Here is a 17,745-nt window from a genome sequence, read left to right as displayed (position 1 = left end):
ATAAGGTTCCCCATGGTAGGCTTATTCAGAAGGTCAGGAGGAATGGGATACAGGGGAACTTAGCTGTCTGGATACAGAATTGGCTGGCCAACAGAAGACAGCGAGTGGTAGTAGAAGGAAAATATTTTGCCTGGAAGTCTGTGGTGAGTGGTGTTCCACCGGGCTCTGTCCTTGGGCTTCTAATTTTTGTAATTTTTATTAATGGTTTGGATGAGGGGATTGAAGGATGGGTCAGCAAGTTTGCAGATGACACAAAGGTTGGAGGTGTTGTTGACAGTATAGAGGGCTGTTGTAGGCTGCAGCGGGACATTGGCAGGATGCAGAGGTGGGCTGAGAGGTGGCAGATGGAGTTCAACCTGGATAAATGTGAGGTGATGCATTTTGGAAGGTCGAATTTGAAAGCTGGGTACAGGATTAAGGATAGGATTCTTGGTAGTGTGGAGGAACAGAGGGATCTTGGTGTGCAGGTACATAGATCCCTTAAAATGGCCACCCAAGTGGACAGGGTTGTTAAGAAAGCATGTGGTGTTTTGGCTTTCATTAACAGGGGGATTGAGTTTAAGAGTCGTGAGATCTTGTTGCAGCTCTATAAAACTTTGGTTAGACCGCACTTGGAATACTGCGTCCAGTTCTGGTCGCCCTATTATAGGAAAGATGTGGATGCTTTGGAGAGGGTTCAGAGGAGGTTTACCAGGATGCTGCCTGGACTGGCTTATCTTATGAAGGGAGATTGACTGAGCTCAGACTTTTTTCAGTGGAGAAAAGGAGGAGGGGGGGACCTAATTGAGTTATACAAGATAATGAGAGGCATAGATAGAGTCGATAGCCAGAGACTATTTCCCAGGGCAGAAATGGCTAACACGAGGGATCGTAGTTTTAAGCTGGTTGGAGGAAAGTATAGAGGGGATGTCAGAGGCGGGTTCTTTACACAGAGAGTTGAGAGAGCATGAAATGCGTTGCCAGCAGCAGTTGTGGAAGCAAGGTCATTGGGGACATTTAAGAGACTGCTGCACATGCATATGGTCACAGAAATTTGAGGGTGCATACATGAGGATCAATGGTCGGCACAACATCGTGGGCTGAAGGGCCTGTTCTGTGCTGTACTGTTCTATGTTCTAATTAGGGGCCGGAGTAGTCTGGTCGTCATCTCTGAAATATCTTTGATGTACGGTAGGGTGGCAAGAGTTTCTGGGTATGTTGTGTCTTCCTGTTTAGGTCCGTTGTGCGGGAATCGGTGGACTGCGCTTATTGGGTAACTGTTGTTCCTGAATATATTGTATAGGTGTTTCTCCTTGGCTTCTCATAGTTCCTGGGTGCTGCAGTGTGTTGTGACTCATTTAAGTAATGTCCAGACGCAGCTCCATTTGTGGGTGTTGGGATGGTTGCTCCTGTAGTTGAGTATCTGGTCAGTGTGTGTGGCTTTCCTGTAAACGCTGGTCTGCAGTTCTCTATTAGCTTTTCGTTCTACCGTGACATCCAAGAAGGGGAGTCGGTCGTTGTTCTCTTCCTCTTTGGTGCTTTATACCAGTAAAAATGTGGTTTGTGTGTTTGTGGGTCTCTTCTAGATTGTTGCGTTTTGTGATGACAAATATGTCATTCACTTAGTGGACCCAAAGCTGAGGTTGGATCACGGGAAGGCTGTTCATTCTAACCTTTGCATAACTGCTTCTGTTGTAAATCCAGATATTGGTGATCCCATGTGGTGTCCCATTGATTTGTTTATATATCTTGTTGTTGAATGTGAAGTGAGTTGTGAGGGACAGGTCCAGTAGTTTGAGGATGCTGTCCTTGCTGATGGAGTTGGTGCTGTCAGCTGTTTGTCTAGCAGTGAGGCCAGTGTTTCTTTTGCCAGGGTGATGTTTATTGGTGCGAGTAGGGCTGTCACGTCAAAGAAAATCCATCAACCTACCACCACACTGAAACAGCTACTGATCCCGTACCCCACAGCCAGCAGAATGAACATTAAATACAAAATATTACAACAAACATTATATCAGACAAACTGGCAGGATACTAGTCACCAGGATACATGAGCACCAACTAGCCACCAAAAGATGACCAACTATTACTGATATCCATACACACAGACAAAGAGGGACACCAGTTTGACTAGGATAATGCATCCACCCTGAAACAGGCAAAGACACGTGCAGGAATTCCTAGAGGCCTGGTATTCAAACCGGAACTCCATCAACAGACATATAGATTTGGACCCCAATCACTAACATCTCAGAAACAGAAATGGAAATAATATCATCTCCCACAACAAACCACGACACACAAATAGCAAATGGGACAGAACACCAATGCTCACTGCTGATTGTTACCTAGCATGGTGATGAAACGTCTCAAGAACAAACCCACCAGCTCACTGTGCAAACCTACAAATTGTTACATACAGATTTCAGAAACATACAAGTTCAGCAGATCAATGCTGGCAGACACGCCAACAATTCTGACACTGTTATATCTTTACTGCCCTTAAGATTCACATAAAGCTTCACTACCACTCCTTATAAAGACATTGACTGGAACCAATCCATGTGATACAACGTTCTGTTCCAATAACAAACATGAAGGCAGATGGTGTGTTAATAAGCGAAGAAGGTTACCTCGGAGTACAATGGGACCTTGATCAGATGAACAAATGGGCCAAAGGGATGAGGAGTGGCAGAAGGAATTTAATTTAGATAAATGTAAAGTGTTGCATTTCCTATGTCAAATCAGGGGCAGGACTTATACACTTAATGGTAGGGTCCTGGGGAATGTTGCCAAACAAAGAGACCTTGCTATGCAGGTTCCTAGTACCCTGAAGGTAGGGTCACAGGTAGATAGGATAATGAAGGTGATATTTGGTACACTTGCCTTTATTGGTTAGTGCATTAAGTATTGGAGTTGGGATCAACTCGGAGAAAGTGAGTACTGCAGATGCTGGAGATCAGAGTCGAGAGTGTGGGAGAAGCACTTCCTGATGAAGGGTGTCTGCCCGACAAGTTGATTCTCCTGGTCCTCGGATGCTGCCTGACATGCTGTGCTTTTCCAGCACCACACTCTCGACTATCGGAGTTGGGATGTCATGTTGCAGCTGTACAGGACATTGGTTAGGACACTTTTGGAATACTGCGTTCAATTCTGGTCTCCCTGCTATAGGAAAGATGTTATTAAACTTGAAAAAGTACAGAAAAGATTTATAAGGATGTTGCTGGGATTGCAGGGATTAAGCTAAAGGGAGAGACTGAATAGGGTGGGGCTATTTTCCCTGGAGCATCAGAGGCTGAGGGTAACCTTACAGAGGTTTATAAAATTATAAGGGACATGGATAGGGTAAATAGACAAGGTCTTTTCCCGGAGTTGAGGAGTCCAAAACTAGAGGGCATAGGTTTAAGGTGAGAGGGGAAAGATTTAAAAGAGACATTAGCTGCCACAGAAGGTGGTGTGTGTATGGAATTAGCTGCCACAGAAATTGGAGGAGCCTTGTACAATTACAATATTTAAATGTCATCTGTTGGATACATGAGCAGGAAGGGTTGAGAGAGATATGGGCAAAATGCTGGCAAATGGGACTAGATTAATTGAGGATATCTGGTCAGCATAGGCGAGTTGGACCAAAGAGTCTTTTTCTGTGCTGTACATCTGTATAAGGATCTTAATCAGATGGGCCAACGGGCTGAGAAGTGGTAGATGGAGTTTAATTCAGATAAATGCGAGGTGCTGCAATTTGGGAAGTCAAATCTTAGCAGGACTTATACACTTAATGGTAAGGTCCTAGGGAGTGTTGCTGAACAAAGAGACCTTGGAGTGCAGGTTCATCGCTCCTTGAAAGTGGAGTCGCAGGTAGATAGGATAGTGAAGAAGGCGTTTGGTATGCTTGCCTTTATTGGAAAGAGTATTGAGTACAGGCGTTGGGAGGTCATGTTGCGGCTGTACAGGACATTGGTTAGGCCACTGTTGGAACATTCCGTGCAATTCTGGTCTCCTTCCTATCAGAAGGATGTTGTGAAACTTGAAAGGGTTCAGAAAAGATTTACAAGGATGTTGCCAGGGTTGGAGGATTTGAGCTGTAAGGAGAGGCTGAACATGCTGGGGCTGTTTTCCCTGGAGCGAAGGCTAAGGGGTGACCTTATAGATGTTTACAAAATTATGAGGGGCATGGATAGGATAAATAGGCAAAGTCTTTTCCCTGGGGTGGAGGAGTCCAGAACTAGAGGGCACAGGTTTAGGGTGAGAGGGGAAAGATATAAAAGAGACCTAAGGGGCAACCTTTTCATGCAGAGGGTGGTATGTGTATGGAATGAGCTGCCAGAGGAAGTGGTAGAGGCTGGTACAATTGCTACATTTAAAAAGGCATTTGGATGGGTATATGAATAGGAAGGGTTTGGAGGGATATGGGCCCGGTGCGGGCAGGTGGGACTAGATTGGGTTGGGATATCTGGTCAGCATGGACAATTTGGACCGAAGGGTCTGTTTCCGTGCTGTACGTCTCTATGACTCTATAACTCTGAGGTGGAAAAGAAAGCTCATAAGATGCTACATTCTGTATACCTTAGAAATCTGGGAAACAATCTGTGGAAGAAAATAGAAGCTTTTGTAAAGTACCTGCCAAATTGTATACTTCAAATTCCGCACAAAGATCATAAGACAAAAGACAAGGCGCTTGACATGGCAAGAGAAAAAGTATGACATCTAGAAACTAAAGTGCCAATACTTTAACCATTTATCAAAGCTGCAAAGCTATAGAGATCTCTTCTAAACAGTAATGCAGAGGGCAGAAAGAGAGGTGGACTTCGGCATAGTTGGATGACTGACATTTCAGAGTGGTTGCAGAAGAGCTGCCATGGATCTGTGAGGATGGCACAACAAATTGCTGGATATTATGGTAGAAAGAACACAGAATGGGGAATGTACAAAAGTGTACAGAAAAGCCACACACGGACCAGATCCTGAATTATAACAGCAACCACCCAAACACACACGAGAGAAGCTGCATTAGGACCCGGTCAAAAGGGCTGCAACACACTGCAGCACTCCTGACTGGTGAAGAGAGGAAGAATACCGTTACAAGGGCTTCGCCAAGAGCCGATATCCCCTCAACTTCATCTGCAGATGCTTGGCAGACAAACAACGTGACAAGGACATGCCACAACCCAACACACCAACCGTGCTCCCTTATATATAAAAAAAACTCGGAACTGACAGCCAGAATCCTCCAACCATTCGGATTTATGACAGCACGTATACTAACAGTCACACTCAGCCAACTCACCAGAACAAAAGACCCAAAACCCATCATATGTGGGACAAACATAGTGTACAAGATTCCATGCAGAGACTGCACAAAATACTACATAGGACAAACAGGCAGACAACTAGTGATCCGCATTCATGAACATCATAAACACCATGATCAGCTATCTTTAGTATCTATACTCATAGATGACAAGGACCACAAATTTGACTGGGACAACACAGCAATAATAGGACAAGCCAAACAGAGGATAGCCAGAGAATTCTTAGAAACTTGGCACACATCCACGGACTCCATCAATAAACACATTGACCTCAACCCAATATACTGACCACTGCAATGAGCAACTGAAAGCAGTAGGAATGAAATCAAATAAATTCCAACCTACACAGTACAGGAGGCTCAACAGCACTGAGGATGTTACCTAGAAAGAGGATGAAATGTCTGCAAACCAACTTCCCAGCTCGGTGAACACACCCACAACAACTACAACCGGCACCCGAGCTACAAATCTTTACAAAAACCTTGAACAGATGAAATAGGTATATACCACGACAGCAGATCTCCTGGCAGGAGCAGCTCCAAGTAGGATAGGATACGACACAAATAAACACTTGAGGATTTGCTTTTACTTGTTCTTTCACATTCATTGCTCAACGCAATGGACCTCGAGCAAACTGTATACAATCATAATGGGCTAAATAACTCACTTAGAAAATGGAGAAAATGATAACAGAAGATGCTGGAAATGCACAACAGGTCTGGCAATATCTACTGGAGGGAGAAACAATTAACATATCGTGGCACCATCTTTTCATCAGAACTGGAGGATTAGAAATGAACATACAATTAGGCACAGATCAAGAGAAAAGGGGTCCAGAAAGTATAAAGGAGATAGGAAGGCAGGAACAATTAAATGATAAAAGTGATGACTGTACAAGGCAAAAGGAAGTGATAAGGAGACAAATATAAAAACAAAGGATGGGTTCAAAGGAGGGGTAAATGGTTATAACAGAGGGAAACATGCACCAATTTGTACAAAAGGTCACTTCCCATGGCATGGGATTGTGACAAATGAAAGAGAGATGGGCCCCGAGAGGTATAGACCAGTACGCTAGAAGATTCCCACCATAAGTACACAAGCCTATGTCTCTTCTGTTGTCAATGGCTCTATGCAAATGTACTTCATTAACAGCACAACTCTGTTTGAGAAGTACTTCAAATATATTAAAGGAAAAAGAATAACTGGAGCGAGAATAGGGCTCCTCAAGGACCAAAATGGACATGTATGTGTAGAACCGCAGGAAATGGGCATGGTTCTCAATGACTATTTCTCCTTTGTGTTTATCATGAAGATTTGGGAACTTGGGAAAGCTAGTGCTCATATCTTGGGGACAGTCCATTTCACATCAGAGGTGGTGCTGGACGTATTAGAATGCGAGAAGGTGGATAAATCTCCTGGTCCTGACCAGATATATCCAGGAATCCTGCAAGAAGCTAGAGAAGAAATTGTGGGGTCCCTGGCCGATATTTTTTGCATTATTGTTAGCCACAGGTGCGTTCCCGGAGGACTGGAGGGTAGCGAATATTGTGCCATTACTCAAGAAGGGCTGCAAAGAAAAGTCTGCGATTTATAGATTGGTAAGCTTAACATCTGTGCTAAGTTACTTGAGAAGATTCTGAGAGATGGGATATACAAGCATTTGGAAAGACAGGGCTTCATTGGGATAATCAGCATGGCTGTGTGAGTGGGAGATCATGCCTCACAAATTTATTAGAGTTCTTTGATAGTGACCAGGAAGGTTGATGAGGGCAGGGCGGTAGACATAGTCTATATGGATTTCAATAAGGCCTTTGAAAAGATTCAACATGGTAGACTGCTCTGGAAGGTTAGAGCGCATGGGATCCAGGGCGAGCTGGCAAATTGGATACAAGATTGGCTTGATGGTAAGAAGCAGAGGGTGATAGTGGAAGGACGCTTGTGACGAGTGGAGTGCCTCAGGAGTCAGTGCTGGGCCCATTGCTGTTTGTTATCTATATTAATGATTTCGATGAGAATGTACAGGGCATGAAAAGTAAGTTTGCTGATGATACTAAAATAAGTGGTGTCATAGACAGCGAGGAAGGGTATCAGAAATTGCAGCAGGACCTTGATCAGCTGGGGAAGTGGGCCGAGAAACGGCAAATGGAGTTTAATATAGATAAGTGTGAAGGCTTGCATTTTAGAAAGTCAAATCAAGGTAGGTGTTTCATGGTGAATGGTTGGGCCTGAAAGGGTGTTGTGGAACAGAGGGATCTTGAAGTTCAGGTTCACAGTTCTCTGAAAGTGGAGTCACAGGTAGACAGGGCAGTACAGGAGGCTTTTAGCACACTGGCCTTCATCAGTCAGGGCATTGAGTATAGAAGTTGGGAAGTTATCTTGCAGTTATACAGGACGTTGGTGAGGTTGCACTTGGGAGTATTGTGTTCAGTTTTGGTCACCTTATTTTCGGAAGGATGTTATTAAACTGGAAAGAGTGCAGAAGAAATGTACAAGGATGTTGCCAGAACTCAATGGTCTGAGTTATAGGGAGAGGTTGGACAAGCTGGGACTTTTTATCTTTAGAGTGTAGGAGACTGAGGGGGGACCTTATCGCAGTGTATAAGATCATGACAGGTATGGATAGGGTGAATGCACTTAGTCTTTTTCCAAGTTGGGGAAATAGAGGACAAGAGGACATCAGTTTAAAGTTAGAGAAAAGAATAAAAGGGAACCAGAGAGGCAAGCTTTTTACACGGAGGATTTGGAATGAGCTGCCAGTGGAAGCGGTTGAGGCGGGTACATTAACAACATTTAAAAGGCATTTGGACAAATACATAGATTGGAAAGGATTAGAAGGATATGGGCCACGTGCAGGAAAATGGGGTTAGCGTGGATGAACATTTTGGTCGGCATGGACCAGTTTGGGCCAAGGACCTGTCTCCGTGGTGTTGGATTCTATGACTAAATAAGAGAGAGTTGGTTTAGAAACTGGACACCAGTTCTGCCCATAGTAATTAAGAATAATACGGCTGGTAGCAGGGTGCTGTATAGAATTAAACTTACTTTACTATTTCATACCATACACACAGTCTCCCATTCTGCCTGCCAGAGAAAGCGCCATTGTGAGGCCAGATATTTCCTCACAGGGAAGGAAGAGCATTCATCGCAGGTCATTTTTGCACACCACTGAGTTTCTGCAATGAAGGTTAGACAGTTTATCTTACATTGACTTTTGAAATTCTTTCCTGGAATGTGGGCATCAGTGACATGGCCAGCATTTGTTGCGCATCCCTAATTGCTTGTGAATGGAGTTGCTTGCTAGGGCACTTCAAGGACAAGTAACAGTCAAACAAATTGCTAGACAGTCATCAAGTTACCACTGCAGTACAAATGTATATATCCTGATATGCTGTCAAATGTAGACCATGCTAGGTAAGGATGGCAGATTTATTTCCTTAAGAGCAATAGTGAACAAGGTGAATTGAACCCAGGCCTTCAGAACATTTAGCCTGTGTCTTTGTGTTACCAGTCAAGTAACATTAGTACTATACCACCACATCTGTTTATATGGAAGTGATGTGTTGTTACCAATTTTCAAGGTGCATGCGCTGAACTGAGAGACAGTATTAATAATAGTACCAAAGTTTAAAGCTTTGGTCCTAAAGCATTTCTGAAAAAGGCTGGATTGACGTTACATAACACCAGAATACAACTGAAAAATATTTAAATACTCACATCAATACAAACACCATATAGTTTGCAAATGGCGGAAGTGATAGCAGCACTACAGGTATCACCTTTATAATATCTCTGCGAAACTAGAAGAGAAAAGATTTACACAGATTACTGCTAAAAACTTATGTCTCCAGGTAGTTAACATTATTAGCTTAGTATTGGTTAAAAAAAAAGCTTTTTGTCTTGCACTCACCAGGTTGGTTCACAAGAATACCAATAAAGGAGAAAACAACTTATACTGTATTACAGAAGAGTGCTGATTAGTTGGCAACCGAACTCTGATTGGTAGAGGCAGGCCATGAAGAATGCAACGTTAAATGACAATTGAATGTTAACTGCCATTAGGCTTTGCTTAGATTTCAAACCAGGCAGGTTGACTGAGATTGGTCAGAGCATTGCTCTGAGAAATAAACCAGTAAATGGCTGCCACTTATTTTGTCAAATTGAACCAGGTACAATGTATACATGTGTTCTTTCTGTCTGCAAAGAATAAGGTCCTTGGTATTAATATACAAAGCTTCCAATATGTGAGTGTGCTAGACTGTGAGTCCAACTTACACTGAAGACAAATTTAGGACTGTAAATCTTTGAACACTCTCAATTATCCAGGACACGTTATCCAACTGCAGAATCACCTCTAACGTTGGATGTGTTGCAAGTTTCGCAAATGTGGTTTGGTTGGGTATGGTTAGTACTTTGTATGTTGCAAGCAACTGAAGAGATATGCTATTTGATACGATCCACAAGTCTTTGGGATGTATGGCGTACATCACCCTGCCACTGAAATTCATATTCACATAATCAGCACTCTCCTGTAATACATTACAAATGTCACTTTCCTGCTTTATTGATATTTTTGCAAACTGTCCTGATCAGTGCAAGGTTAAAAGCTTCAACAAAATGTTTGTTTCAAGTCCTGTACTACCAAATAACTAATTGTTAGTTAACCTGAAAACATTGCACAATACATAGTTGCGTAAACATACAAATACAAAGCTTGAATTTGTTGAATTCATTACCACTCATTACAAAGTGAAATATCACTCCTGTTGCTTCAATTTCTGCTTCTGTGCTTTCGCCTTTGTGCATTGATCAAGGTGAGGAACGTCAATTTTGGGGAATGGGACACTTGCCATTTCAGGCATCTTGTGCTGGCAGGGAGAACTCCCTGGTTGTTATAGCACAATTTAAATGTAGAATAAAGCTTCTTCAATTCAATCACAATTTCACAGGAACAGACCACTCTAAACAAAGTGACAAACTCCATTTCCCGCACCAATATCAGTGGCCCAAGAGTGAACTAAAAATTGCTGGGTCTCACTTTGTCTGCTCCTGCACCCCAAAATCATGTGTTTGGCATTGATATAAGCTTTGGAGATGTCAGTGTATGTCTATTTTCTCAACTAGGATCCAGTGTGTTTGACTCAGACAAACAAGGTTTAAAGCATTGACAAACAGACGAAGCGTTTTGAACAATTATGATTCTATGGATGAAAATGGCATCTTAATGCCTCAGTATCTAGAACAGGAATAACAAAAGAATGAGTCATTCTGCAGCACAGTGACCTTCACTTAGGATGTGAAAAGAGACTCCTACCTGTCTTAATTTTTCCATTTCCCTGTAGTGCAGCTGGTTGTACTTCAGCCCCTGATCAGCCATCTTATGTTTTATTCCAGTGACTTCCTTAAAGTCAAGATACAATAAATAGAAACCTACAATGTACACAAAGTGAAAAAATATCGATTGTGAAACTACTGTTTCATACAAAAGACAAGAAGGAGAAGATGATTTTTCTTTTGTAAAACACAGCGAGTTATGATGATCTGGAATGTACTACCTGAAAGTTCAGTGAAAGCATATTCAATGGTAACATTCCAAAAAGAAATTGGATAAATACTTGAAAAGGAAGAAAGATAAAGAACTATGGACTAAGTACAGGGGAGTAGGTTTCACTGCATAACCTTTCAATGTGCTAGCAGAGGTGCAGGGGGCTAAATAGCCTCCTTCTGTGCCATAAGATTCCATGAAAGAAATATTTGTATTTACATACAGGTCGTTATGCTATAACACATGCTTCATTAACACAAATTCACTATTACACTATTGATGAATTGGAGGCACTGTTTCTAAAGCATGAAACTTTAAAGCATCTATAGGTTATAACACAATTTCGGCCCCGTTAGTTTAAATAGTACTGATTTTGCACAATTTTCTTATAACATGGGATTGCAGGAGAGCCAACGTTATAGCAGAACTGACTGTATCACCTTTCACGGTGTCCCAAAATATTTTACAGCTAATTAAGTATTTTTGGGTTTGTAATCACTGTTGCAAAGCAGAGGAACACAGCAATTTGCGCACAAAAAGCTTCAACAAACAGTAACAGGACAATCTTCAAATCATCTATTTTAATTATGTTTTTCTTTCAAAAGGAACCCCATGGGATTTTGGAAAACAATTTTAGAGGAACAATACAAAGAAATATATACAAATGCTCTTCACCATTCACTGAGGTAAATCTGTTAATGTACAGATAATCAAAGGCTGTAACGAAAGGAGCAGCAACAGTCATGCCTAAAAATGAGGCATCAACCTGGTGAAGCTATAATATGGGACTACTCGCATGCCAAACAACATAAGCAACCTGCACTAGACAGAGCTAAGTATCCCACAAACAATAGATTGGCTCTAACCGCTGCAGTCCTGCCACATCCATGAATGAGTGATAGTGGACTATTAAACAAATTGGAGGTGGTGGTCCCACAAATATCCACATACTCAATGATGGGGGAACCTAGCACATCAGTACAAAAGACAAGGCTCAAGCATTTGAAGCTATCTTCAGCTGAAGGTATTGAGTGAATGATCTATCTTGGCCTCCGCATTGCGGATGTAAGACTTTAACAAATTTGATTCACTCCACTTGATATCAAGAAATAGCTGAAGGAACAGGATACTACTTCAAAGCTTATGGCCCTGATAACATCCCAGCAGTAATACTGAAGATGTGTGCTCCAGAACTAGTCAAACTTTTAGCCAGCCAGATAAATACTGTGGCTACAGGAAGTCAGAGGCTGGGAATTTTCAGGAAAATAACTCACCTCCTGACTCTCCAAAGCCGATCTACCATTGACAAGGCACTGTCAGGAGTGTGATGAAATACTCTTCACCTGCTTGAATGTGTGGCTCTGCGATCACTCAAGAAGCTCGACACCATCCATGTCAAAGCAGCCTGCTTGATTAGCACCATACATATCACCTCATTCACTCCATCTGACAGCAGTGTGCACCACCTACAAGATACACTCAATAACTGACCAAGGCTCCTTAGAAGGTACCTTCCAAACCTGCTAATTCTGCCACTGAGGACAAGGGCAGCAGATACATGGGAACACCATCACCTGAGAATTCCCCTCTATGTCACACACCATCCTGACTTGGAAATATATCACCATTCCTTTACTACGGTTGAGTCAAAATACTGGAAATTAATTCTGAATAACATTGTGGTTGTAGCTACACCATATGGACTGCAGAGGTTCAAGATGGTAGCTCACCACTACTGCTGTCACAAGAGCATTTAAGGATGGGCAACAAATGCAGCCACATCTCATGCAAGAATAAAAAAAAAAGCAAATCAAGCCAATTTTGAAAGAGGAAGACCAAGAAAATAGAAGTGGAAAACATTCATTCAATAATATTTGTGCTCTTGTTTGTGTCCAAGTATCATTGACTCCCTACAGTGTGGACACAGGTCATTTGACCCATCAAGTCCACACCAACACTCCCCCACCCAATCCCTGTAACCCTACATTTAGCATGGTCAATCCACCTACACTGCACTCTTTGGACTGTGGGAGGTAACCAGAGCACCCAGAGGAAACTCATGCAGATACAGGGAGAATGTGCAAACTCCACACAGACAGTAACCCAAGGGTGGAATTGAACCCAGGTCCATGGTGCCGTGAGAAAGCAGTGCTAACCATTGAGCTGCCACGCCACCCTAAGTACAGTGGATAAATTAGATTCCTTTAAAATTTGTCAAATGCAAATAACCTGAAAAAAGAACTAGCAAAAGTGCTTTAGATTCATGCCAATTATACTATTGAAAAACAAGATACTCTAATATTCTCCTAAACTAATAGTCTTCCTAAGGTTAAAAGTTCTGTTTTCACTAATTTTAGCAAAAATACAGAGATTAAAAACTCTTATTTATTTATTAAATATTTGATACGTACCAGTATAATTAATGGCTTTGATTTCACACTATTAATTTCAACTTTTGTTTACAGTCAAGAAAGACCATGTATTGTTTTGGATTCTCTACCTAGATCACTGGACTATACACTACATTTGTGTAAAAAGAAATTCCAGCGTAACACTGTAAAAAAATCATGGACATACGTGTGCTCAAAATATTTCATCCCACAGCATCTGGCCACCCTTGGGCTGTAGCATAGATCTACAGTTAATCCACGCTGGCTCCGTCGGAAAAGAGCACAGAATTCTAAATTCATGTTTCACCCACAAAGTTCCCTACATTCTCACCCTACCTGCCTAGAAATTGAGACTTACCTTATACAGTTGCTTATTATAAGCCAGACTTTCATGTTAATTCATGTGTTCTGTGCATCTATTAATTGATGGCATTTCAACTGCAATCTCAAAGTCAATTTCAAATCCTGCCTGCAACTTTAAGATGCCATAAAACACCCCTTTTTCAACCAACCTTTTGATGCTTGTATCTTCTATAATGGCTTAACATCTTGTCCTTGTTTCCTCCGAAACGTCATCGGGCATTTTTGAGAGTTAAGGTGCAATGTGAATTCAAGCAAGTTGTTGAATGTGGTCAGTGAGTAGCAATTTGAAGGAGTACCCTGGTTGGTTGTTTTGTCCTCCTCCTTCCCAGAGTAAAAATGTCAAAATCCCAATTGCAGCCCTGTTCAAGATGGACTGATTCAACAGACCACAAATCAAATTTTTTGGTTTATAAAGTTTAATGTGACACTGGGAAATGCTTTTACTCACTGAAACAGGAGAGACCGTACAGACATTCTGTTAATCTAGGGAATGTTCCCCAAATGTAATGGTCAACAACTACACTACAGAAATGGATGGAGAATATAATTTGACTTTTTCCTATACAGTGTATTATATCAGTATGTAACGAATTGCTTATTTCTCTCTTTCACCATACCCCTACAGCTTTTGTCACCCATGCTGCTGAAGAGTAATCAACATCTTCTGACCGTTAACTCACCTCTGAAAAAGGTTGAGTAGATCACATAAAAACGTGGAAAGTTTCTTTCCAGAAATTGTTCATATTTTGCATTCAAACGTTTGACCTTTGAGATGATGCTTCTCCTCTTCGCAGTTGTGAAAAATTGAGAGAGTGGGTGACCAGTAAGCCTGAGGTGGGGGCAGAGAGCAGAGCAGATGGGAGGATAAAATAAGAATGCCATCAGTTAATCTCTAGGTGAACTGTTGTTATCTAGCTGTACAAGAAGATAAAGGAGAAAGGATGAATGCATCACTAGTGAACCAGACTCTTTAACATATGCAGATTTCAACAAGGAACAACGGAGAGCAATCAAGAATTGGAACTTTGACCAACTTTTCTCTCATTCGTCTGAGAACACTGAGACCAAATACAGTATTCCTGCTATTTGGCTGAAATCAACTGATTCAACACAAACTAAGGAATAAATCAGAGACCTTTTCCATGATTCAGATGCACACTTTACCAACTAAGTAATTGGGAAGCATCATTACACTTAACATTGTCAAGACATGGCAAGTTTCAAATTGCAGTTAGCGGACAAATGTTTGGTTACACATAGCAGCAAAATATTTACTTTGCGCTCAAAAGGATTTGCAAATTCTGCAGGGCATTGCAAACTGTACATTTCAACAGGATTTCTGATGTATTTGCGCTCGGGTTTTGTAACTACTGCAAGGTATTGCATACTATACATTTTAGCCAGGTTTCTACCACAAGGACGTGGCCTTTGAATTTAAAAAAAAACATCATTCGTGGGATGTGGGGGTCACTGGCTGGTTGGCCAATCCTAAATACCTAGAGGGCAGTTAAGAGTCAAAAACATTGCCGTTGGTCTGGAGTCACATGCAGGCCAGACTGTGTAAAGATGGCATATTTCCTTCCCTAAAAGGCTTTAGTGAACCAGATTGATTTTTTACAACAAGCGACAGTGGTCACAAGATGGCCATTTGGCTAGCTTTTTCTTCCAGTTTTTTTTTTACTGAATTTCAGAACTAATCCAGTGGCATTACCACTCCTGCCAGCACCTCCCCAATTGCAAACAGATCACAGAAATTCAGCTACTATGGTTTTACTCAAAATCCATCATTGTCAGAAAGTCATTAGCATGCCCCATAAATATGTGCACACACTTTTACAATCTCAAAGGCAAAACACTGCAAATGTTGGAATTTTGCAACATAAACAGAAAATACTCAAATCAGTCAGCGTCTCTCAATGTACTGCCATTAACCCAAGTGTTAACAGTTTTGTCTTCCACAGATCTGCCTGCCCTGCAGAGTATTCCCAACATTTTCAGTCTTTTATTCAGATTTCCAGCATCATCTTCTTTTGTGTGGGGGGGAGGACAACACTACAGGCAATTTAGCCTCGCCAATTCACCTAACCTGCACATTTTTAGATTGTGGGAGGAAACCGGAGCACCCGGAGGAAACCCACGCAGACATGGGGACAATGTGCAAACTCCACACAGTCACCTGAGGCGGGAATTGAACCTGGGTCTCTGGCGCTGTGAGGCAGCAGTGCTAACCACTGTGCCACCCAAATGATTTTACAATGAAGAGATCACCTCACAATCAAATTAACTGCAGAACAAGTGCAGTCATGACTTCTTTTAAATGAACTAATATGGGTGTCACTGGCAAGGTCAGCATTTGTTGTCCATCCCTAATAGCCCAAGGGTGGTTAAGAGTCAGCCAACATTTCTGTGGGTCTGAAGTCAAATGTGGGTGCTTCCTGACGATCGACAACAGGTTCATCGTCCTCATCAGACTCCTAATTGCAAATTTGTTATTATACACAAAACTGCTAACAATTCCAAATTACATAATAAATATTGTAATTAATTTAGATCACATCGCCTGATAGGTTCTCAAAAAGACAGCTAAAAATCCTGATAATTGCCTACATGAAAAAACTTTGTTTCTCGTGGAATATGAAAAAGAATCAGCGTCTACAGTTTCATTTTAAGAAGTTTCTCATATAACCCCCAAATTATAATACACTCTTTATGTGTTGACTATCTTTCATGCTTGCATCTATTTAATGGTTGTGGAATTGGGCGTCTAGAAAGAAAAAAAAGCCATGCAGATACAGAAAGAGTGGCTAATAATACATTATACGAAAGACTTCCATTGAACGCGCTCTTACTGGGATACATAAACCGTCGGATAGTGTAAAAAGTCGGAAAAATAACATCCTCTCGGTCCGCGAAGCCTCAAACAACCTCTGGTCAGCGCCATTTTAGAAAATATGAAGCTGGGAAGGTCAAAGGTTATTGAATCTCGCGATGTTATCCATAGGCAAATACATCAAGGTCTTTCTTTTTAAAAAAGTTTGATAAGAAAAAACAATAACGGCGTTCCTTTTTATCGCCCCTATTTTCCTTGTTTTCGTTTATATTATTTCGTTTATATTATCGAGGCTTGGTTGGCTTGCTTCGGGAGGGTGTCAAGGAGACAGCACAGGAGCGGGACGATGGTACTATTGGGGTGGGAAGGTTGTAGTGATGAGCAACCAGGAAAACTGGAGATCTTTCCATGAGAAGAAATGCCGTTAAGAGGAGATCTGATATAGCTATTCACAACTCTGAGAGATTTTGATAAAGCAAATTGCGGCCCCTTTTCAGGGACTCCATTTGTGCATGTTAATAAGGCTGGCATGTCACCACTGACTGCTGCCATTCAAACACAAAACACTGGCACTTAATTGAGATCCAGGCCTGTTGGACTACGCCACAAGAGAGTCATGACTGAAGGGAGGAAATTGGAAAAATATACAGCACCACCAGCTTGTATAGTGTCTCAAAATATACCAAGATTCTCGCAGTTGTCAGGCAAAATTTGGCGCATGGAATTAATAGGTAGGTAGGTTTTAGGGAAGGTCTTACAGGAAGAAATTGAAGGAGATAATTCAAATTGTGACAACAAAGAATTAACACAATATGGAATATAATAAACATTATGGTACAGAAACTTCATGCATAGGTTTTGTATGTTTCTTGGTGGAATAGATAATTATGCTGAAATAATATTAGGGCATGCTGAATACATTTAGTATTCTCAATTATTAGACAACATTATATACTGTATATTATCTATTTTCTAAATTTGTTGCACAATAAAGATGAACATTTTAAAAACATTTCCACATTGTAATCAAAAAATGTGGCAGCCTTGATGGATTGATTTACTCATTTTTTTTTAACCCTTTCCAATAGATTTTGTATTTGATTCCTGTGCAGGTGATCGCAAATTGTTTCTATGGTATTTGAAACTGACAGTACTTTTGACTGAATGGTATTGTCAAGCCAGCAGTGAATTTACCTATGTTTCATTGATGGTAGTTATATTTTACATCTATTAGAAGTATAGGAGGGAGCATCTACATGCTTAGTGTATTTAAATTAGTTCAGTGTAAAGCAATCCTTATCCTAGAGGTTTTACCTGATTTGACTCAAAACA

The 17,745-nt window shown here is 41.3% G+C and overlaps 1 protein-coding gene across 3 annotated transcripts in view; it reads right to left on the bottom strand.

The window, feature by feature from the left end:
• Positions 1 to 16,725, bottom strand: part of letmd1 (LETM1 domain containing 1) — a 30,136-nt gene extending 13,411 nt beyond the window's left edge. The window contains exons 1-4 of one of the 3 annotated variants that reach the window (XM_043681957.1): positions 16,433 to 16,725; positions 14,264 to 14,412; positions 10,600 to 10,715; positions 9,003 to 9,085 (exon numbers count right to left, since the gene is read on the bottom strand). In XM_043681957.1, the coding sequence (XP_043537892.1) occupies positions 9,003 to 9,085; positions 10,600 to 10,715; positions 14,264 to 14,412; positions 16,433 to 16,524 (440 nt within the window). In that variant the 5' untranslated portion in view covers positions 16,525 to 16,725. The remainder of the gene's footprint in view (positions 1 to 9,002; positions 9,086 to 10,599; positions 10,716 to 14,263; positions 14,413 to 16,432) is intronic. The other 2 variants (XM_043681956.1, XM_043681958.1) reach the window with 2 other exon arrangements.
• Positions 16,726 to 17,745: the final 1,020 nt, after the last annotated feature.

This window comes from Chiloscyllium plagiosum, chromosome 43 (assembly GCF_004010195.1).
Source record: "Chiloscyllium plagiosum isolate BGI_BamShark_2017 chromosome 43, ASM401019v2, whole genome shotgun sequence".
NCBI lineage: Eukaryota > Metazoa > Chordata > Chondrichthyes > Orectolobiformes > Hemiscylliidae > Chiloscyllium > Chiloscyllium plagiosum.
This window is presented reverse-complemented; position numbering and strand designations above follow the sequence as displayed.